Source organism: Ranitomeya imitator, chromosome 7 (assembly GCF_032444005.1).
Source record: "Ranitomeya imitator isolate aRanImi1 chromosome 7, aRanImi1.pri, whole genome shotgun sequence".
NCBI classification, from domain to species: domain Eukaryota; kingdom Metazoa; phylum Chordata; class Amphibia; order Anura; family Dendrobatidae; genus Ranitomeya; species Ranitomeya imitator.
In genome coordinates, this window is record NC_091288.1 from 216,227,449 (window position 1) to 216,250,760 (window position 23,312).

The 23,312-nt window shown below is 45.2% G+C and overlaps 1 protein-coding gene across 1 annotated transcript in view; it reads right to left on the reverse strand.

Annotated features, from left to right (window-relative positions):
- The window catches only part of LOC138645508 (uncharacterized), a 58,684-nt gene that overhangs the window by 20,843 nt on the left and 14,529 nt on the right, over positions 1-23,312 (reverse strand). The window contains exons 2-4 of the mRNA XM_069734898.1: positions 4,764-5,093; positions 2,308-2,607; positions 63-167 (exon numbers count right to left, since the gene is read on the reverse strand). Coding sequence (XP_069590999.1) covers positions 63-167; positions 2,308-2,607; positions 4,764-5,093 — 735 coding nt within the window. The remainder of the gene's footprint in view (positions 1-62; positions 168-2,307; positions 2,608-4,763; positions 5,094-23,312) is intronic.

The following is a 23,312-nucleotide window of genomic DNA, read 5'->3' on the forward strand; positions in this document are numbered from 1 at the left end:
TCCATGTGTTTAATGTGGACATGTAGATTAAACAGGAAATAATCATATCCTGACTACATTACCTTTTCTCCTCGGTTTTAGTTTCCACCACAGAACACCAGTGATGATAATTACCAGTATAACCACAGGAACTGAACAGGCGGTAATGATCCCGGCCGAGTTTCTGTCTGCAGAAATGGAAGAATAAATAACTATAGAGAGCAGAGGTTTCTACAGAGTCAGCATGGAGGGGATTTTTAATGTTAACATAAGGTTCGGATCTGCCGTCACATTATAATAAGGGTCTTAGAGGTCTTGGTAGTTAGACGGACCCCAGAGTATCAGATATGATGGCATATTTTATCGATAAGTCACTACATTTACATTGTAAAGGCGGGAAAACCCAATATGACCAACAGTAATTTCGTAAATATTTGTTGTACATTTCTTTTATGTAATCCTCTCTTTAAAGCTATTATGTTTTGCTCTTAATGACCAAAATGTCTTTACCAATTTTTTTACGTTCTGGTCAAACAGCCATGATAACGTCACACATATAATAATTGCTTTCACAGACTATAATGGGATCATCAGATCGACGTGGGCTTCTACAGTCAGACTCTGCCCCAACCCCTTATCAGAAACTAAGGACCTCTCTGATATTTACACTTTGAAGACCAATATAATCCCTGTTCACATTACAGAACACTATATGGTGAGAAGTCCCCAATAAAATTTAACTTTTAATTAAAAAATAAACCAGCTACACATGATTGCGAAAACATAATGCAACAATATGAAATATTTAATATGAAGATGTATATAAATTATAAAGTGGGTAAAGTACCGAAATATTTGTCAGTCAAATAATGAGAGAACTGAAATATTCCCTAGTTTTAGGTCCAGTCCCTCTTGATGTATCTGACTGGCACAAGATTACATCACTAGGAATCTTACAGGAAAACTGTCCAGTGCAAAAACACTATTTACCTGCATATAGAGGATTAATCTGCAGGTAAATAGCATTAAGTCCTGCCAGCAGCTCCTGGGAGGATATAAGTTCATTTCCTCCCTGTAGCTTTCAGTGTGACGGTCAGGCGCTAATTTTATTCTGTTTATCTGCAGATTTACTCTACATCTGAAGGTAAAAAGCATTTTTGAACATTGCAGACTCCCTTTAAATAGGACAAAGGTTCCTGATTAGCCACCCAGTAAGCGCTCTAATTAATCTGCTGCCCAGGTTCCCTATTTAGCTGGTTAGCTAGTGTATTGCCTCGTCAAGGCTGTTGGATCCCTGAGTGGATGGTTGTCTGAGCTATCCTTTACAATTTGCAAAGTTTTACTGTTTCCAAGTCTGGAATTTGCCAGTATAATTACATATCCACCCACGCTTATTACATTACACCCATCCATCACTTATATCCGCACCTTGTACTCAGTGAGAAGTGGAGACAGAGCTCCCATTTATTTTTATACCTTCTTGTTAAAATTTGAGTTTATCAAAATAATATCAAATGACCAGGGCAGAAGTGGACAGTTTTCACATATTTTATTTTTGCTACTCCCCTGTGTATTCCATTTCTATTGTTTGTTCCTTATAAATCCGCCATACTGTCCCTCAGGGGCGTGTCTTTTGGCTGTTCTGCATCATCACAATGTGGCCTATAAAAATCAGTGCCTAAAAAAAAAAAGGCCCATATCTCTGGAACCGAATGGTAGATTTACTAAAAATCAAAAATTGGGTTCCTCCGGGAAGCAACGGAAATGAAATAAGAGCAAAAACAAAATCTGGCCGCTATTAACCTATGACAGATCTTTTTTAAAATTAGACCTACTGTGGGCAATTCTGAGATAATCCTCAATCTGTAGGGTGGGTTAGAATAACATAACTGGGATAGAGATCCAAGATTAACTAAAGCTGAAACTAGAATTAATTCCAACTTTAGACATTTAAGTGGAAACTTTTACCCCATATTGACAGATTAATAACAGCCATGAGGAGCGGCCATGGAATCCATTGTACTTCTAGACAAATTTAATCTGAGCATGAGTGACGCGGATCCTTTTCCCTTTCTTATTTCTCCCCTAATGGTTCCATGGGTAAGAGCCCTACCCATCAATCCTTCATGGCAAGTCTTGTGGAAATGTAGTTTATAACTAAGACATAGAAGTGATAATTTTTTAACAGAAATAACATTAAAAATCGTAGTTTGGAAGAAATAATTCTGAAAACCATTGTTAATAAATAGTGGCTAAAAACACAAAATAAAAGGTCAATAAAACACCCGATATTGATATGTGGAGAAAGAGATAGTAATAGTAGCTTACCCTCATATATTAGCTGGAAGTGTACTTGGCGAGGATCAGTAAGATGAAAATGTCGGACCCTACATGAGAAGTTCTGCTCTCGGTCCTCCTCAGTGGGTGTGATGGTCACGGTGCTGTTCACACTGTAGGTTCTGTCCGGGTTCTTCTGAGGTTGATCCACAATTACATCGCTCAGCCTCTCTGAGCCCTTGAACCATTTAACCTCAATGTCTATGGGGAAGAATCCAGTGGCGGAGCAGCGCAGGACACTCTCCTCGTTCACTACAACTGTTTTATCTGTGATTGTCACCTGTGGAGGAACTGAAAAACGCAAGAATAAAACATCATTAAAGTATCAACATATGTGACTGTATATGAAGAATCAAGTCCGAATGTTGGATGGATGATAGAAAAGATGGCGCTGGGGTTTTTCTTTCATAATCTGCTACAAGTGTAACAAAAATCTTGGGCAAAATTTTCAACCCGACAGTCCACATCTACCTTCTACCATCTGCCTCCACCGTCCTCTATCAAAATCCGAGCTGGTTCTTCAGTGCAGACAGTAACTCATAGCTACAAGTCAGCACCATCTGGGCCTTGTTCATGCTTCTTGCCAGGTCCTACAAGTGTCTTTTCAGGCTCCAATACAGTTTTTATTGCATAGGCAAGCTAGTCTTCTTGAATTCCTTTACGTTTATATATGTTCCTTATCTTTGTACACAGCAGAATAGATTGGTGGAATTAGAACTGTGGGTATAAGACGGTAGGTGAAAAAACTGTTGGCTCTGCCTGATGGGTCCAGAGCAAAAAACTGAAAGGAGTACACAAAAAAAACACCCTGAGAGCTGAGTATTCCCCAATGTATTCATTTAGAAAGAGACTTTAGCCTTTCTAATTAGCACATGCCTCATGGTGAGGTGCTCCTGATACCGTACACATGTTTCAAGTAGTCCACCATCTTTGATTTGTCTGCACACAGTTTGGGCAGTTGTAGAAAAATGAAGGACTATTCCATAAGGCTGACATGGACCCAGAATTTCTCCAGTGTCTAAAGACCCTGAGTGGTATGATGGGCAAGCACTACTCCTCGATCCAAGAGTTTGGAGATGTAATGATTCTGGTCGGAAATGGATTCTGGTCTGAAAGTGAGTGTGTCCCCCACTGTCCGAATAAGGTCCTCCTAGATCAAAATCCTGCTTGAGATTAAGTCTGAGGTGTTACCCAAGTATTTTGACTTGTTAGTAGGAGAAACGATCTTGTCTGCAATAGATCTGTCTGGAGAATATTCCTGAAATGTGAAGCAGATCGATGAGAAGAGACCTTTTGTCTCTTGTGAGAGAAAGTCTGCAGTTAGGACAGGAAGCCTGTTCAAGCAACATGTCAAAAGTGGCTGAAGAACACATTTAGGTGAGATGGGCCGCGAACACTCCAGAAACTCTACTGATTGGGAACTTATAGCCTGGGTCAAAGATTTCACCAATTGGGTGAAATTCTGAGGGGAATCCATGTTACTTTGGGCAGATGGGAGGGTTAAGGCACTGTACACATAAGGATCCTGGCTGAACGCATAGCAATCATTTGTCAAATTGTGATCACACTAAATAAGTGATGACTGCATTGTGGAGGTTCTGGAGGGTGGATTTCCCCAGCAAAAATATTTTGTCTATGGAAAGAAGCAAAAATTAGTTTAGAAGAGCACCTACTGGTACGCAGGAGGTATGGAGCCGTATAACCTCAGGACTAGGTCCCTCAATGATGGTGGAGGCAGGGAAGACGCTGGATATTCAGGCTTGAGACTTGTGGAATGCAAAAAAACTAGGACGGGATTAGATGATGCAGATGAGAGAGCAATGAGAGACAGGAGCTCAATAGAAAGAAGGTAAAAAATGACTCCCAGTGCTAATAGCTTGAAAAGACATTTATTGGTCAAAGGAAGCCCCTGAGACCACCTGAGCATGAAGAAGCATCAGGAGAGGGATCTGGCCTAGCAGGATTTGGAACTAAAAAAGAGGTATGCTTACATTAGCCATGAGAGAAGCTGTGGCCTGAAAGAGTTGGACATTGCATGGCAACCCCTATGTGGAGGTTGTGAATTAAGGCCAACAAAAAGAAAAGTACTGTAGGCAAGCATGAGACTATAGGTCTAGGAGCTCACCCCAACAGCAGGACCTTCCACCCTGTCAGGAAATGAATAAAGGACGCCATACAAGGAGCAAGCAGAAAATACAGGTTGCCAGCAGATTACTTGGAAGAGTAACCCCTGGAGAAAAATTAACCAAGGGAAATAAAAAAGAGAAAGAAAAACAAATACTCCAGGAGGGACCATGTCGGGTAAAGCACCATGAGCCTAAGATATTAGAAGGGTGCAAAAGTTTAATGATACCCTTTTGATGTTTTATATGAGAACAAAACAGTCATACTTAACTGGGTGAGTACAGTTAGTTATTTCTGATTCAACTCTGTTATTGCGGACTCACCTCCAACGTCCAACCAGAGCCTCTTCTCCCTCCTCTCCGAGTTATAGATCACTGAGCACTTGTATCTTCCACCATCAGATATTCTTATATTAGAAATAGTCAGATTAGCTGCCCCGGTTACTAATTCTTCTGTGCTCAGGGAATATCTAGAAGAATTTGTCCTCACAGTTTTGTTATAGCTCAGGATTTCCTTATCTAGAAAGTACCAGAATATTGTGAGATGATTGAGATCTACAGGAGGATTGTCCACTGTGAACAAACAAGGAACCCAAGTGTCAGATCCCAGCCTGGCAGCATTTGTGGATGGTCCGGTCAGCTCTAGTGACGACACTGTGGACAATAACAGATAAAGTCCATTATACATACACAAATTAATGACATATTCCGTTCTCTTTCACCTTAATACAAAGACTGTAAATATTAGTGTTTCGTAACACAGGCACTAGGGATATTGTTTTGGGTTATATCGGGGTTTCCATTCATTTTGAAGGTAAAAATATTGCAGCCAATGTAAAGAACTAAAACAGTGATGATGGACCACCCAGTAATGGTATCCCCCATTCCGAAGACATTTTAAGCCTTGACTCCAAATAGGGGGAGGCACCCTATGATGGACACTGCTTGTCATTTGGTGTTAACGGGTTAATGGTTCTATATAAGCGAGTAAAGTAAATATTATTCTATGTCATATAATATTTCCATATTGAAGCATGTCCATAGTAAAAATAACAATCTCTTATGAAGCTCAGTCAGAGTTCTTGTGTCTTTTTTAACACAAGCTAAAGGAAGCTTCATTTTTACTTTTTCTTTTTAACAATCTACTATAATATTTTTTTATGATTCTCCACCCAACACATGTGACGGATTGCAGTGCAGGGAGCTGTCGCCATTTCTATTGGAGATAATGTGTGCCGTGGTCTGTTGAATGTCTGCCACATCGTTGCAACTCCCTCACTCTCACCAAAAAAGCTCTCCACAGTTCTGTACCACCCTACATCGCCTCCCGAATCTCTTTTACCACTCTACCTTTGCTCTCTGTTTTGCTTTTGACCTAAGACTAACATCCTCCATAATCTAAACCTAACATGTTGTCTCCAGTTCTCTTGAATGCACTATCCCGGACAATGTGGTTATTTCTCAGCAGTGGTATAACAAGAATCTAATGGGCCCGAGTGCAAAATTTTGACCAGGGCCCCTACCTTCATTTTGGGTCCATGTAACATTCTAAGTTGTTCAAAAACATATGTATCTGGAGCGCCTCCAGACACAGGGCCGCGGAGTACTCGGTACCGGGTCTCTCTTCCTGCGGTTCTGGCGATGTCACGGTGGCTAGACCCCGGTCCGTGACCCTGCTAAGGGGCGTCTAATTAAAAGTGATGGGTGGTGGTGCAAGGCTCGATGAATAACGAGGACACAGGGTTGCAGTCTCTTTACCTCTTTACTGAAGACTTAGGGATCCGCAATCCAGAGCACTGCTAACAGGGCTGTCTGAGACCGTCCGGTCCGAAGGCGCATCTAGAGTTCCTTTGCAGGTGGAAATCAGTGCCTACCACTAGCGCCTGTGTGTTGTAGTACCTCCCTGCTGAGCACCACGGGACAGTCCTCACAAATATTGTCTCTGTTTCTGATGTTCTTTCTCTCCGTCCCCCAGATGATATGGATAGGAAGCACCCGTATAACGGGGTAGGCCTGGAGTTATTCTGGGACCCTAGAGACGCCCCTCTCCCACAATTGCCTCCGTTGTCTGCTTAGGTGATTTAGGTAAGACAGCCAACCTTAAGTTAACTGTCCTGCCGTTGGTTTGAAGTAATGCGTAGAGCCTAATACTTCCTCGGCGTTCCGGCCACCGGCTACGCGCCTCAGAAGGATGTTGCCACGATCTTAGGGGCACGACTCCATCTGGTTCTTTCTCCTTTGTGCTGCGATCTCGTTTCTCACTTCTCCACAATATACCTTGCTTCATGTCCTTTAAGATGCCGCCGCAATGAAGTGCAGGCGCAGCTCCGTAACAATCTGTCCTGTTCGCTAGGCCACTGTCAGGATCCCACCCCTGACAGGGACCCCCCTGAATCTTCCCAAGCAACGCTCCACTCTCACTAGATGTTGCCCGGGCAAAACCCAGTCAGCTTCTCTCTAACTTCTTATCCAACCCCCAGTTTTTACCAGAGTGTGAGGAGTGGCCTAATACATAGCACCTTTGCTCCCCCTGGCGGCTGGAGTGTGAAGTGTAATGTGTGACTGATGCCTGGTCAGGTGAACTCCTTTTGTGCAATCAGACGTACCATCACTCCCCTTAGTGGCGGAGCAGCAGTACTGCAACAACCAGGACTCTGGGGCGCTGAATATCCCCACCCAATAATGTAATAATGTCCTGCATCCTGTCATTCTGTACTAATGTCACCTATCCTGAGTCTTTTCTGGGTATAATATGTTTCATCCTGGGCCCCTTTTGGTAATAATGTCCCCATCATGTGTCCCTTCTAGTAATAATGCCCCCCATCCTTGGTCACTTAATGTCCCACATCATGGCCCCTTCCAGTTATAATGTCCAACATACTGGGCAACTTCCTGGTGTAATGTCCTCCATCCACATCCCCTTCCTATAATAATGCCCAACATCCTGACCCTTTCCTGGTATAATGTCCCCATTCTGGGCCCTTCCAGTAATAATGTCCACCATTTTGGGTCCCTTCCTGGTATAATGTAGTCAATACTAAGCCCCTTTCAGTAATAATGTCCTCCATCCTGTTCCACCTCCTGATGTAATGTCTCCATCCTGGGCCACTACCATTAATAATGTCCCTGATCCTGGGCCCCTACCCGAATAATGTCCCCATTCCTGGTATAATGTCCCCACTCCTAATCCCATTCTGCCGCTCATCTCTAACACACAAAACAAAGCACAATTCTATTCACCTTTCCCCACTCCTAAAATGTGCGGCGTGCTCTTCTACAGCTGGTGCAGAGATCTACAACAGACTTCGGAATATCCGCTATGGGTGATGCATGATGTCAGTACCATGTGCCGCTTGTGACTGGCATCCTTGGACGCACATCCAGCTGAAATATTATAGTAAACAGCATCACACTCTCTCTCGCACCTGAAATCCGCTGCCTCGGGGTAACTCTCGATTCTGCCCTAGATAGTAACATAGTAACATAGTTAGTAAGGCCGAAAAAAGACATTTGTCCATCCAGTTCAGCCTATATTCCATCATAATAAATCCCCAGATCTACGTCCTTCTACAGAACCTAATAATTGTATGATACAATATTGTTCTGCTCCAGGAAGACATCCAGGCCTCTCTTGAACCCCTCGACTGAGTTCGCCATCACCACCTCCTCAGGCAAGCAATTCCAGATTCTCACTGCCCTAACAGTAAAGAATCCTCTTCTATGTTGGTGGAAAAACCTTCTCTCCTCCAGACGCAAAGAATGCCCCCTTGTGCCCGTCACCTTCCTTGGTATAAACAGATCCTCAGCGAGATATTTGTATTGTCCCCTTATATACTTATACATGGTTATTAGATCGCCCCTCAGTCGTCTTTTTTCTAGACTAAATAATCCTAATTTCGCTAATCTATCTGGGTATTGTAGTTCTCCCATCCCCTTTATTAATTTTGTTGCCCTCCTTTGTACTCTCTCTAGTTCCATTATATCCTTCATGAGCACCGGTGCCCAAAACTGGACACAGTACTCCATGTGCGGTCTAACTAGGGATTTGTACAGAGGCAGTATAATGCTCTCATAATGTGTATCCAGACCTCTTTTAATGCACCCCATGATCCTGTTTGCCTTGGCAGCTGCTGCCTGGCACTGGCTGCTCCAGGTAAGTTTATCATTAACTAGGATCCCCAAGTCCTTCTCCCTGTCAGATTTACCCAGTGGTTTCCCATTCAGTGTGTAATGGTGATATTGATTCCTTCTTCCCATGTGTATAACCTTACATTTATCATTGTTAAACCTCATCTGCCACCTTTCAGCCCAAGTTTCCAACTTATCCAGATCCATCTGTAGCAGAATACTATCTTCTCTTGTATTAACTGCTTTACATAGTTTTGTATCATCTGCAAATATCGATATTTTACTGTGTAAACCTTCTACCAGATCATTAATGAATATGTTGAAGAGAACAGGTCCCAATACTGACCCCTGCGGTACCCCACTGGTCACAGCGACCCAGTTAGAGACTATACCATTTATAACCACCCTCTGCTTTCTATCACTAAGCCAGTTACTAACCCATTTACACACATTTTCCCCCAGACCAAGCATTCTCATTTTGTGTACCAACCTCTTGTGCGGCACGGTATCAAACGCTTTGGAAAAATCGAGATATACCACGTCCAATGACTCACCGTGGTCCAGCCTATAGCTTACCTCTTCATAAAAACTGATTAGATTGGTTTGACAGGAGCGATTTCTCATAAACCCATGCTGATATGGAGTTAAACAGTTATTCTCATTGAGATAATCCAGAATAACATCCCTCAGAAACCCTTCAAATATTTTACCAACAATAGAGGTTAGACTTACTGGCCTATAATTTCCAGGTTCACTTTTAGAGCCCTTTTTGAATATTGGCACCACATTTGCTATGCGCCAGTCCTGCGGAACAGATCCTGTCGCTATAGAGTCCCTAAAAATAAGAAATAATGGTTTATCTATTACATTACTTAGTTCTCTTAGTACTCGTGGGTGTATGCCATCCGGACCCGGAGATTTATCTATTTTAATCTTATTTAGCCGATTTCGCACCTCTTCTTGGGTTAGATTGGTGACCCTTAATATAGGGTTTTCACTGTTTCTTGGGATTTCACCTAGCATTTCATTTTCCACCGTGAATACCGTGGAGAAGAAGGTGTTTAATATGTTAGCTTTTTCCTCGTCATCTACAACCATTCTTTCCTCACAATTTTTTAAGGGGCCTACATTTTCAGTTTTTATTCTTTTACTATTGATATAGTTGAAGAACAGTTTGGGATTAGTTTTACTCTCCTTAGCAATGTGCTTCTCTGTTTCCTTTTTGGCAGCTTTAATTAGTTTTTTAGATAAAGTATATTTCTCCCTATAGTTTTTTAGAGCTTCAATGGTGCCATCCTGCTTTAGTAGTGCAAATGCTTTCTTTTTACTGTTAATTGCCTGTCTTACTTCTTTGTTTAGCCACATTGGGTTTTTCCTATTTCTAGTCCTTTTATTCCCACAAGGTATAAACCGCTTACACTGCCTATTTAGGATGTTCTTAAACATTTCCCATTTATTATCTGTATTCTTATTTCTGAGGATATTGTCCCAGTCTACCAGATTAAGGGCATCTCTAAGCTGGTCAAACTTTGCCTTCCTAAAGTTCAGTGTTTTTGTGACTCCCTGACAAGTCCCCCTAGTGAAAGAGAGGTGAAACTGTACAATATTGTGGTCGCTATTTCCTAGATGCCCAACCACCTGCAGATTTGTTATTCTGTCAGGTCTATTAGATAGTATTAGGTCTAAAAGTGCTGCTCCTCTGGTTGGATTCTGCACCAATTGTGAAAGATAATTTTTCTTGGTTATTAGCAGAAACCTGTTGCCTTTATGGGTTTCACAGGTTTCACTTTCCCAGTTAATATCCGGGTAGTTAAAGTCCCCCAGGACCTCATTATGGGTTGCAGCTTCATCTATCTGCTTTAGAAGTAGACTTTCCATGGTTTCTGTTATATTTGGGGGTTTGTAACAGACCCCAATGAGAATTTTGTTACCATTTTTCCCTCCATGAATTTCGACCCATATGGACTCGACATCCTCATTTCCTTCGCTAATATCCTCCCTTAAAGTGGACTTTAGACAAGACTTTACATAGAGACAAACCCCTCCTCCTCTCCGAATTTTACGATCCTTTCTAAACAGACTGTAACCCTGTAAGTTAACTGCCCAGTCATAGCTTTCATCTAACCATGTCTCGGTTATTCCCACTATGTCAAAGTTACCTGTAGATATTTCTGCTTCTAGTTCTTCCATCTTGTTTGTCAGGCTTCTGGCGTTTGCGAGCATGCAGTTTAGAGGATTTTGTTTTGTTCCAATCTCCTCGCTGTGGATTGTTTTAGAAATGTTCTTACCTCCCATCTGAGTATGTTTTCCTGGGTCTTCTTTGTTCAAGTCTAATGTTTTTCTTCCCGTCCCCTCTTCTTCTAGTTTAACGCCCTCCTGATGAGTGTAGAGAGTCTTCTGGCGAATGTGTGTTTCCCAGGTTTGTTGAGGTGTAGTCCATCTCTGGCGAGGAGTCCATCGTACCAGTAATTCACACCGTGGTCCAGGAATCCGAATCCTTGTTGTCTGCACCATCGTCTTAGCCAGTTGTTTGCATCAAGGATCCTGTTCCATCTCCTGGTGCCATGCCCGTCTACTGGAAGGATAGAAGAAAAAACCACCTGTGCATCCAGTTCCTTTACTTTCTTCCCCAACTCTTCAAAGTCTTTGCAGATTGTCGGTAGGTCTTTCCTTGCCGTGTCATTGGTGCCAACATGTATCAGAAGAAATGGGTGGACGTCCTTGGAGCTGAAGAGCTTTGGTATCCCATCGGTCACATCCTTGATCATCGCACCTGGAAGGCAGCATACTTCTCTTGCAGTTATGTCCGGTCTGCAGATGGCTGCTTCTGTGCCTCTCAGTAGTGAGTCTCCCACCACCACCACTCTTCGTTGCTTCTTGGCTGTACTTTTTGCTGTCACTTGTTGCTGTGTGCCCTTTTCTTTTTTGCTTGCTGTGCCCTGTCCTTCAAACTGCACGTCCAAACCCTTGCCACCTCCTGTTGCCTCCAACTCAAAAATATTGCCAGAATCCATCCCTTCCTCAGCCCGCAATCTACTAAAACTCTTGTGCATGCTCTCATCATCTCCCGCCTCGATTACTGCAACACTTAAAAAGCCATCCCTGGACCAGAACCGCACTGCTAACTACAGACCTGTTTCTAACCTTTCCTTCATCTCTAAACTCCTGGAACGCTTGGTCCACTCCCGTCTAATCCGCTATCTCTCGGATAACTCTCTTCTTGACCCCTTACAATCTGGTTTCCGCTCTTTACACTCCACTGAAACTGCCCTCACTAAAGTCTCTAATGACCTAATAACAGCTAAATCCAAAGGTCATTGCTCTCTGCTGATTCTCCTGGATCTATCTGCCGCATTTGATACTGTGGATCACCAGCTCCTTCTCACTATGCTCCGCTCCATAGGCCTCAAGGACACAGCCCTCTCCTGGTTCTCCTCCTACCTCTCTGACCGCTCCTTCACTGTATCTTTTGCCGGCTCCTCTTCCTCTCCTCGTCCCCTTTCTATCGGGGTTCCGCAGGGCTCAGTCCTGGGCCCCCTCCTCTCTATACACTGTCCCTATTAGACAAGCAATCAGCAGATTTGGGTTCCAGTACCATCTCTATGCTGATGACACCCAATTATACACTTCTTCCCCCGACATCACCCCTACCCTAATTCAAAATACCAAGGATTGTCTGCCTGCTGTCTCTAACATCATGTCCTCCCTCTATCTGAAACTAAATCTCTCCAAAACTGAACTACTTGTGTTTCTCCCTTCTACTAACCTCACTCTACCCAACATCGAAATTACCCTGGAGGGTTCAACCATAACTCCCAAGCAGCATGCCTGCTGTCTTAGGCTCATATTCGACACCGAACTTTCCTTTACTCCCTATATCCGATCACTCACTCGCTCCTGTCACCTGCATCTTAAAAACATCTCCAGAATCCGACCATTTCTCACCTTTGAAACTGCTAAGACTCTTACTGCCGCTCTCATTCATTCCCGTCTGGACTACTGCAACTCTCTTCTGATCGGTCTCCCTCTTTCCAAACTTTCTCCTCTCCAATCCATCTTGAATGCGGCAGCCAGGGTCATATTTCTGTCCAACCGCTTCACCGATGCCTCCATCTTGTGCCAGTCATTACACTGGCTACCCATTCGCTACAGGGTCCAGTATAAACTCATCTCTCTCACCCACAAAGCTCTCCACAGTTCTGCACCGCCTTATATCTCCTCTCTCATCTCCGTCTATCGCCCTACACGTGCCCTCCGTTCTACAAATGACCTAAGACTAACATCCCCCGTAATCCGAACCTCGCACCTCCGTCTCCAAGACTTCTCTCGTGCTGCGCCAGCTCTCTGGAATGCACTTCCCCAGACGATCAGACTGATACCTAGCCCCGACCTATTCAAGCGCGCTTTAAAAACCCATCTCTTCAAACAAGCCTACCACATCAACTACTCAGTAAACTAACTTTGTCCTGTTCCCTCCTTCCAAATATTATCTGCATGTGAATCTGCACCCTACTACTCATCTGTCTCCACACCCTCCATGCACACGATAACTGCACTTGATACTTGACTATTGCATCATGTAGCTTTGTATGAAAATCCCTATTTATTATAATTGCCAGACCTGAAATAACGAGCACTTTTCACCTATTGTGTCCCCCCATTTCCTTGTAGATTGTAAGCTTGCGAGCAGGGACCTCACCCCTAATGTCACTGGTTACATTGTCTTAACTTATACTGAATTTATTGTCTGTACATGTCCCCGCTTAATTGTAAAGTGCTGCGGAATATGTTGGCGCTATATAAATAAAAATTATTATTATTATTATTATTATTATTATTATTATTATTATTATTATTATTAACACCCTCCTCTGTTGCCTCCCTGCTAACTCCCTTGCACCACTCCAGTCTGTCCTCAACTCTGCTGCCCGGCTAGTCCACCTCTCTCCTCGGTACTCCCCTGCTTCACCCTCTGCAAATCCCTCCACTGGCTCCCAATTCCCCAACGAATCCAGTTCAAACTACTAACACTGACCTACAAAGCCATCCACAACCTGTCCCCTCCCTATATCTCTGAACTAATCTCCCAACATCTCCCCTCACGTAATCTCCGGTCCTCCCAAGACCTCCTTCTCTCCTCCACACTTATTCGTTCCTCACACAACCGCCTCCAAGATTTCTCCCGAATATCCCCCATCCTCTGGAATTCCACACCACAACATGTCCGATTATCCACCACCCTCGGCTCCTTCAGACGGGAACCTGAAAACCTATCTCTTCAGGAAAGCCTACAGCCTGCAATAACCATTCTGCCGCCTCACCAACCGCCCGAGCTGCCGCCACGTCACCGACCACCCAAGCTGCCGCCACGTCACCGTCCACCCGAGCTGCCGCCACATCACCGACCACCCGAGCTGCCGCAACGTCACCGACCACCCGAGCTGCGGCCACGTCACCAACCACCCGAGCTGCCGCCATGTCACAAACCACCCGAGCTGCCGCCACGTCACCGACCACCCTAGCTGCCGCCACGACCACCCGAGTTGCTGCCACGACCACCCGAGCTGCCGCCTCACCACCAGTGCTGCAGCACACCAACCTCCTGTCTCTTCCCCGCTATTCTGAAGAATGTAAGTCTGCAAGGACAGGGTCCTCTCCCCTCTGTACCAGTCTGTCACTGTAAATTTGTTTACTGTTAACGATATCTATAACCCTGTATGTAACCCAGGGCCGGACTGGCCATCGGGCAGTTCTGGCAAATGCCAGAAGGGCCGATGGCAGTAGTGGGTCGCTCGAGTGTGCCGCTGTCGGCACACTCCCCCTGCTGTCGGCACACTCCCGGGCCGGCCCTGCATTCAACTATACCGGCATGATAGACGCCGGTACAGTTGAATGCAATGATGGGGAGAGAGCGTCTGCTATCGCTCCCTCTCCCATCATTCCCTGCTCTGTCTGCCGCTTACACTGCGGGTGCACGCTGACGTCATATCATCGCGCACCTGCTGTGTGACCGGGCGGGCAGACTGCAGCTGGTGAGACCGGAGGCTGGAGCAGCGCGGGGCAAGAGGAAAGGTGAGTAGAGTCAGTGTTTTTTTTTTTATTATTATTACATGGCATGGCTGCATACATTACATTCTATGGGGACTGGCTGCATTACATTCTATGGGGACTGACTACATTACATTCTATGGGGCTGTGCTGCATTACATTCTATGGGGGCTGGCTGCATTACATTCTATGGGGACTGGCTGCATTACATTCTATGGGGACTGGCTGCATTACATTCTATGGGGACTGGCTGCATTACATTCTATGGGGCTGTGCTGCATTACATTCTATGGGGGCTGTGCTGCATTACATTCTATGGGGGCTGGCTGCATTACATTCTATGGGGCTGGGCAGCGCTGCATTATATTGTATGGTGGTTACATACATAACATAGTAACATAGTTAGTAAGGCCGAAAAAAGACATTTGTCCATCCAGTTCAGCCTATATGGTTGTGCTGCATTACATTCTATGGGGGCTGTGCTGCATTACATTCTATGGGGCTGTGCTGCATTACATTCTATGGGGGCTGGCTGCATTACATTCTATGGGGGCTGGCTGCATTACATTCTATGGGGGCTGGCTGCATTACATTCTATGGGGACTGGCTGCATTACATTCTATGGGGCTGTGCTGCATTACATTCTATGGGGCTGGCTGCATTACATTCTATGGGGGCTGGTTGCATTACATTCTATGGGGGGCTGTGCTGCATTACATTCTATGGGGCCTGTGCTGCATTACATTCTATGGGGGCTGGCTGCATTACATTCTATGGGGACTGGCTGCATTACATTCTATGGGGACTGGCTGCATTACATTCTATGGGGCTGTGCTGTATTACATTCTATGGGGTCTGTGCTGCATTACATTCTATGGGGGCTGGCTGCATTACATTCTATGGGGACTGGCTGCATTACATTCTATGGTGGCTGGCTGCATTACATTCTATGGGGACTGGCTACATTACATTCTATGGGGCTGTGCTGCATTACATTCTATGGGTGCTGGCTGCATTACATTCTATGGGGGACTGTGCTGCATTACTGTTATGGTCTGGTGATTAAGGAGCGACATGCGTCTAGCTCTGAGCAGGTGGCAACTATACTGACCGCAGTCCCTAAGCTCAACACAACACTAGAAGCAGCCGTGGAATGCTCCTAATGCTGCCTATGCATCTCGTCACAGCCGGAGAACTAACTAACCCTAAAGATAGAAGCAGGAAACCTATCTTGCCTCAGAGAAAATTCCCAAAGGATAGATTAGCCCCCCACAAATAATGACTGTGAGAGGAGAAGGAAATGACATACGTAGTATGAAACAAGATTGAGCACAGGAGGCCACTTCTAGCTAGATAGAAAAAAGTACAGGACAGAGAGCTGTGCGGTCAGTAATAAAAACTAGAAAAAGTCCACCGCAGAGAAATGCAAAAATCTCCACACCTGACTAAAGGTGTGGAGGGCAAACTCTGCTGCCCAGAGCTTCCAGCCTAGCTGAATAGATCCATACTGATAAGCTGGACAAATGAACAAAACATAGAAAGAGGTGAACAACAAGTCAACAACAAGAGAACTGCAAAAGAACAAGCAAGGACTTAGGATTTTCCTGACTCTCTGACCAATTCAGCAAAAGCTAAGAGCAAAGACTCCAGGCAGGAACAGTGACAACTGGCATTGAATGAGGGAAAAGGCCAGACTAATATAGCCGAGCCAGAAAGACGATCAGTGAAAACAGCTGCTGAAGCTAAATCCAAGAAGCAGCCATACCACTCAAAACCACAGGAGGGAGCCCAAGAACGGAATTCACAACAGTACCCCCCCTTGAGGAGGGGTCACCGAACCCTCACCAGAGCCCCCAGGCCGATCAGGACGAGCCAAATGAAAAGCACGAACCAAATCGGCGGCATGAACATCGGAGGCATGAACATCGGAGGCAACAACCCAAGAATTATCTTCCTGGCCATAACCCTTCCACTTGACAAGATACTGAAGCTTCCGCCTCGAAAAATGAGAATCCAAAATTTTCTCAACCACATATTCCAACTCCCCCTCAACCAACACCGGAGCAGGAGGATCAACAGATGGAACAACGGACACCACATATCTCCGCAACAAAGATCTATGGAAAACATTGTGGATGGCAAAAGAGGCTGGAAGGGCCAAACGAAAAGACACAGGATTGATAATCTCAGAAATTTTATAAGGACCAATAAACCGAGGCTTGAACTTAGGGGAAGAAACCTTCATAGGAACATGACGAGAGGACAACCAGACCAAATCCCCCACACGAAGCCGAGGACCAACACACATCGACGGCGGTTAGCAAAACGCTGAGCCTTTTCCTGGGACAACGTCAAATTGTCCACCACATGAGTCCAAATCTGCTGTAACCTGTCCATCACAGAATCTACACCAGGACAATCAGAAGGCTCAACCTGCCCTGAAGAAAAACGAGGATGGAAACCAAAATTACAAAAGAAAGGTGAAACCAAAGTAGCCGAACTGGCCCGATTATTAAGGGCAAACTCGGCCAACGGCAAGAAGGTCACCCAATCATCCTGATCAGCAGACACAAAGCATCTCAAATAGGTCTCCAAGGTTTGATTAGTTCGCTCAGTTTGACCATTTGTCTGAGGATGGAACGCCGAAGAAAAAGACAAATCAATACCCATCCTAGCACAAAAGGCCCGCCAAAACCTGGAAACAAACTGGGAAACTCTGTCAGACACAATATTCTCCGGAATGCCATGCAAACGAACCACATGTTGAAAAAACAATGGAACCAAATCAGAGGAGGAAGGCAATTTAGGCAAAGGTACCAAATGGACCATTTTAGAGAACCAGTCACAAACCACCCAGACAACAGACATCCTCTGGGACACAGGAAAATCCAAAATAAAATCCATGAAAATAGGCGTCCAAGGCCTCTCCAGGACGGGCAAAGGCAAAAGTAACCCACTAGCGCGGGAACAGCAAGGCTTAGCCCGGGCACAAGTCCCACAGGACTGCACAAAAGAATGTACATCCCGCGACAAGGAAGGCCACCAAAAGGACCTAGCAACCAAATCTCTGGTACCAAAAATCCCAGGATGACCGGCCAACACAGAACAATGGACCTCAGAAATTACCTTACTTGTCCATCTATCAGGAACAAACAACTTCCCCACAGGACAGCGGTCAGGTTTATCAGCCTGAAACTCCCAAAGCGCCCGCCGCAAATCAGGGGAGATGGCAGACAGAATCACCCCTTCCCTAAGAATGCCAACCGGCTCAAGGACTCCAGGAGAATCCGGCAAAAAACTCCTAGAGAGGGCATCCGCTTTAACATTCTTAGATCCTGGAAGATATGAGACCACAAAATCAAAATGGGAGAAAAACAGGGACCACCGAGCCTGTCTTGGGTTCAGCCGCTTGGCCGACTCAAGGTAAATCAGATTCTTATGATCGGTCAAGACCACAATGCGGTGCTTGGCTCCCTCAAGCCAATGTCGCCACTCCTCAAATGCCCACTTCATAGCCAACAACTCCCGATTGCCAACATCATAATTACGCTCCGCAGGCGAAAACTTTCGGGAAAAGAAGGCACATGGCTTCATCAAGGAACCATCATAATTCCTCTGCGACAAAACGGCCCCTGCCCCAATCTCAGAAGCGTCAACCTCAACCTGAAAGGGAAGAGAAACATCCGGCTGACGCAAGACAGGGACAGAAGTAAATCGGCGTTTAAGCTCCTGAAAAGCCTCAACAGCCTCCGAGGACCAATTAGTGACATCAGCGCCTTTCTTCGTCAAATCGGTCAGGGGTTTAACCACACTAGAGAAGTTGGCAATGAAACGGCGATAAAAATTAGCAAAGCCCAAAAACTTCTGTAGGCACTTCACAGATGTGGGTTGAATGCAGTCATGAATGGCTTGGACCTTAACAGGATCCATTTCTATAGACGAAGCGGAAAAAATAAACCCCCCAAAAGAGACCTTCTGAACTCCAAATAGGCACTTAGACCCCTTCACAAATAGAGCATTATCACGAAGGATCTGGAATACCATCCTGACCTGCTTCACATGAGACTCCCAATCATTGGAAAACATCAAAATATCATCCAAATACACAATCAAGAATTTGTCAAGATAATTGCGGAAAATATCATGCATAAAGGACTGAAATACAGAAGGAGCATTAGAAAGCCCGAAAGGCATCACCAGGTATTCAAAATGGCCTTCGGGCGTATTAAATGCAGTTTTCCATTCGTCACCCTGCTTGATACGAATAAGATTATATGCCCCTTGAAGGTCAATCTTGGTAAACCAACAAGCCCCCTTAATCCTAGCAAACAAATCAGAGAGCAGAGGTAAAGGGTATTGGAACTTGACCGCGATCTTATTAAGAAGGCGATAATCAATACAGGGTCTTAAAGAGCCATCCTTCTTGGCAACAAAAAAGAATCCCGCTCCCAATGGTGACGAAGAAGGCCGAATATGCCCCTTCTCCAAAGACTCCTTAACATAGCTCCGCATGGCGGCATGCTCTGGCACAGACAGATTGAAAAGTCGGCCCTTAGGGAACTTACAGCCAGGAATCAAGTCAATAGCACAATCACAGTCCCTATGTGGAGGAAGGGAACTGGACTTGGGCTCATCGAATACATCCTGGAAATCTGACAAAAATTCAGGAACATCAGAAGAGGGGGAAGAGGAAATTGACATTAAAGGAACGTCACTATGTACCCCTTGACAACCCCAACTAGTCACAGACATAGTTTTCCAATCCAGCACTGGATTGTGTACTTGTAACCATGGGAAACCTAGCACAACAACATCATGTAAATTACGCAACACCAGAAAACGGCAATCTTCCTGATGTGCAGGAGTCATGCACATAGTCAGCTGAGTCCAATACTGAGGTTTATTCTTGGCCAATGGTGTAGCATCAATACCCCTCAAGGGTATGGGTATCAGAACCCTGTCAGCACCGGCGTGCTGCCACGGCTGAGCAGGGTGACTCACCCACACTGTGGGAGATCCCGGGGTCAGATGGCACAGGGAAAGCTCAGGCAGATAGGACCTGCGCAGAGAGCTAAAGGTAGAAGGAAACAGAAGGACCTACGATCATGTGACCACAGGGGGCGGGGCTTAGCGTCCTGCTACTGAAGATAAATGCAGGATTCTACAGGCACCCTGAAATAGAGGAAAAGAAAACTCAAGTCGTACAAACGGGGGTCAGACACAGAGAGGGCGGCGCGGTACAGAAGGGACGAGCAGAGAATAGTCAGAACGTAAGCAAGTAGTCATACACAGAGATAGCAGCGCAGTACAAAAGGGACAGACAGAACTCTAAACGGGGACAGAACCAGATCAGAACCAGACAAGCATAAATTAGCACAGGCACAAAATACAGGCACAACAGGGTCACACACACTCGGCCAAGAGTCAGAGTATAAGCGACAGAGGATGGCTCCACAATGAGGCTATAAAAAGCCTCCCAAAATCCCAGAGTGAGGCCATCCAAGTTAACCCTAAAACCACCTAATCCCAGAAACTCAGCAGACCATGACAGTACCCCCCTTTTAACGGGGGGCCTCTGGACCCCCAGGTCTCTGAGGGTGTCGGGCATGGAATGCACGGACCAGGCGGTCAGCGTGTACCGATCTGGCTGGTACCCAAGACCGATCCTCCGGACCGTACCCCCTCCAATGCACTAAATATTGCAAAGACCCCCGAACCCGCCTGGAGTCCACAATATGTTGCACTTCAAACTCCATATGCCCATCAACCAAGACTGGAGAAGGACAAGCGTCTGAATCCTCCCTCACTGACCCCAACGGTTTAAGTAAGGACCTATGAAACACATTATGGAGTTTTAAAGAGGGAGGCAGACGAAGGCGATAGGCTACCGGATTCACCACCTCCATGACTTCATAGGGGCCAATAAATTTAGGTCCAAGTTTGACGGAGGGCACTCGAAGGCTTATGTTCCGTGTGGAAAGCCAAACTTTATCTCCACATCGCAACATCTGAGCAGAGTCCCTTTTTTTATCTGCAAAACGTTTGTAGTTTTGCTGAGCCCTAGAAATATTTAGTCGAACCTTTGACCAAAGATCCCTGAGATGATTGATCCCGTCCTCTGCCCCTGGGCAACCAGAATCCATACGAGAGAATTCGCCAAAATGAGGGTTTATCCCATAATTAACAAAAAATGGTGACGTACCGGTAGACTGGTTTACTCGGTTGTTGAAGGCGAACTCTGCTAACGGTAAGGCATCAGACCAGTCGCTTTGCAGGGAAGAAGTCAAGCACCGCAGAATTTGTTCAAGCGACTGGTTAGTGCGTTCAGTTTGTCCATTACTTTCTGGATGATACGCTGAAGAAAATGACAAAGATATCCCCAATTTTTTGCAAAATGCCCGCCAAAACTTAGACACAAATTGAGTCCCTCTATCTGACACAATATTCATAGGCACCCCATGCAAGCGTACCACATGGGAAAGAAACAGTCTAGAGAGAGTCTCTGCTGAAGGTAAACTTGCCATGGGTACAAAATGTGCTAATTTAGAAAATCTGTCCACAATTACCCAAATAACAGTATTTCCACGGGACAATGGAAGATTGGTAATGAAGTCCATGGACAAATGAGTCCATGGTCTTCCCGGAATTGGTAAAGGCACCAATTCCCCGGCCGGCCGGCAATGAGAGCTCTTAGAACGGGCACAAATTCCACATGCAGTGACATGTTTCTTAACATCCGAAGCCATTAAAGGCCACCAAAAAACTCTTGCCACTGCTTCTCGTGTGGCCGCTATACCTGGATGAGCACTCAACTTCGAATCATGGAACTCCCACAGGAGTTTGGTACGCAAATTTTGCGGAACAAATAATTTGCCTTCAGGTTTGGACATTGGCGCTGAAGATTGAGCCCCCACAATCTCCCGCTGTAATTCCGATGATACTTCAGCAACCACAATACTGGGTTGAAGAATGGGGGACGGCGGATCGGGGACGGACAATGGTTCAAAACTACGTGACAAAGCATCAGCCTTCACATTTTTTGACCCTGGACGAAAAGTAATGGAAAACTGAAATCTGGAAAAAAAAAGTGACCAGCGAGCTTGCCTGGGAGTCAGTCTCTTAGCAGATTTGATATATTCTAAATTTTTATGGTCTGTGATAACTGTAATAGGGTGAGCCGCCCCCTCCAAAAAATGCCTCCATTCTTCGAACGCCAATTTAATAGCCAAGAGCTCCCTATTGCCTACATCATAATTTTTTTCAGCGGGAGAAAATTTCTTTGAAAAATAGGCACAAGGCCTGAGATTAGTTAGGGAAGTCGGTCCTTGTGATAACACTGCCCCCACCCCCACCTCTGAAGCATCAACCTCAACCACAAAGGGCATAGAAGGGTCAGGTTGAACCAAGATAGGAGCGGATGTGAAACAGTTTTTTAGCTTTAGAAATGTCTGTTTAGCTAACGGGGACCAATTCCTGACATCTGCCCCTTTACAAGTGAGATCAGTGAGAGGCTTCGTTATCTGTGAGAACCCTTTAATAAATTTGCGATAATAATTTGCGAATCCCAAGAAGCGCTGGAGTCCCTTAAGGTCCCGAGGCTGGACCCACTCCACAATAGCTTGCACCTTCTTGGGATCCATGCGAAACCCTTGAGGTGAGATTATAAGACCTAAAAATGACAACTCTTGAACAAAAAATGAACATTTTTCGAGTTTGACAAACAATTGATTTTCTCAGAGCCCCTGCAGTACAGTTTTAACATGTAGCAAATGTGACTGTTTATCGGCAGAATACATCAGAATATCATCCAGATATACAACTACAAAGCGGCCAATGAGGTCCGAGAACACGACATTAATAAAATTTTGGAAAACCGCTGGTGCATTGGTGAGACCAAACGGCATTACCAAGTTCTCAAATAATCCCTCAGAAGTAAGAAAAGCAGTTTTCCACTCATCCCCTTCCCGTATCCTTATCAAATTATAGGCCCCTCTGAGATCCAATTTAGAGAACCATCTGGATCCAGAGAGCTGATTACAGAGATCGGGAATCAAAGGCAGGGGATATGTGTTCCTGACCGTGATTTTATTTAACTCTCGAAAGTCGAGGCAGGGACGTAGGCCACCATCTTTTTTCTTAACAAAGAAAAACCCAGCTGCCACTGGGGAAACTGAAGGTCTTATGTGCCCCTTACGGAGGCTCTCAGCAATATATTGTTTCATAGCCAGGAGCTCGGGACCAGACAAATTAAACAAACGAGCTTTGGGCAATTTGGCTCCTGGAATAAGATCGATGGCACAGTCAAATGGCCTATGAGGGGGTAACGCCTCGGCCTCACTTTCTGAAAAAACATCCTCAAAGTCTTTTAGGTACTCCGGAATACCCTCCAGACTAACAGAAGACATAGAGACAGGTTTTGCAATTTTCACACAAAAAACAGATTTATGGTAACAGTCGACACATTTGGACCCCCACTTGACAATCTCCCCCAATTCCCAATCAATAATAGGATTGTGGCGTTGAAGCCACGGCATGCCCAAAACCAGCCCTGCTGGCAATTTGTCCATAACAAAACATTCAATTTCTTCCATGTGGGAAGAACCAATTTTCAGCACAAATTTCTCAGAAACAGAAAGAATCCCAGTTTGGGTGAGAGGAGACGAGTCGATGGCCACGACTTTAAGTGGGTTATGAAGC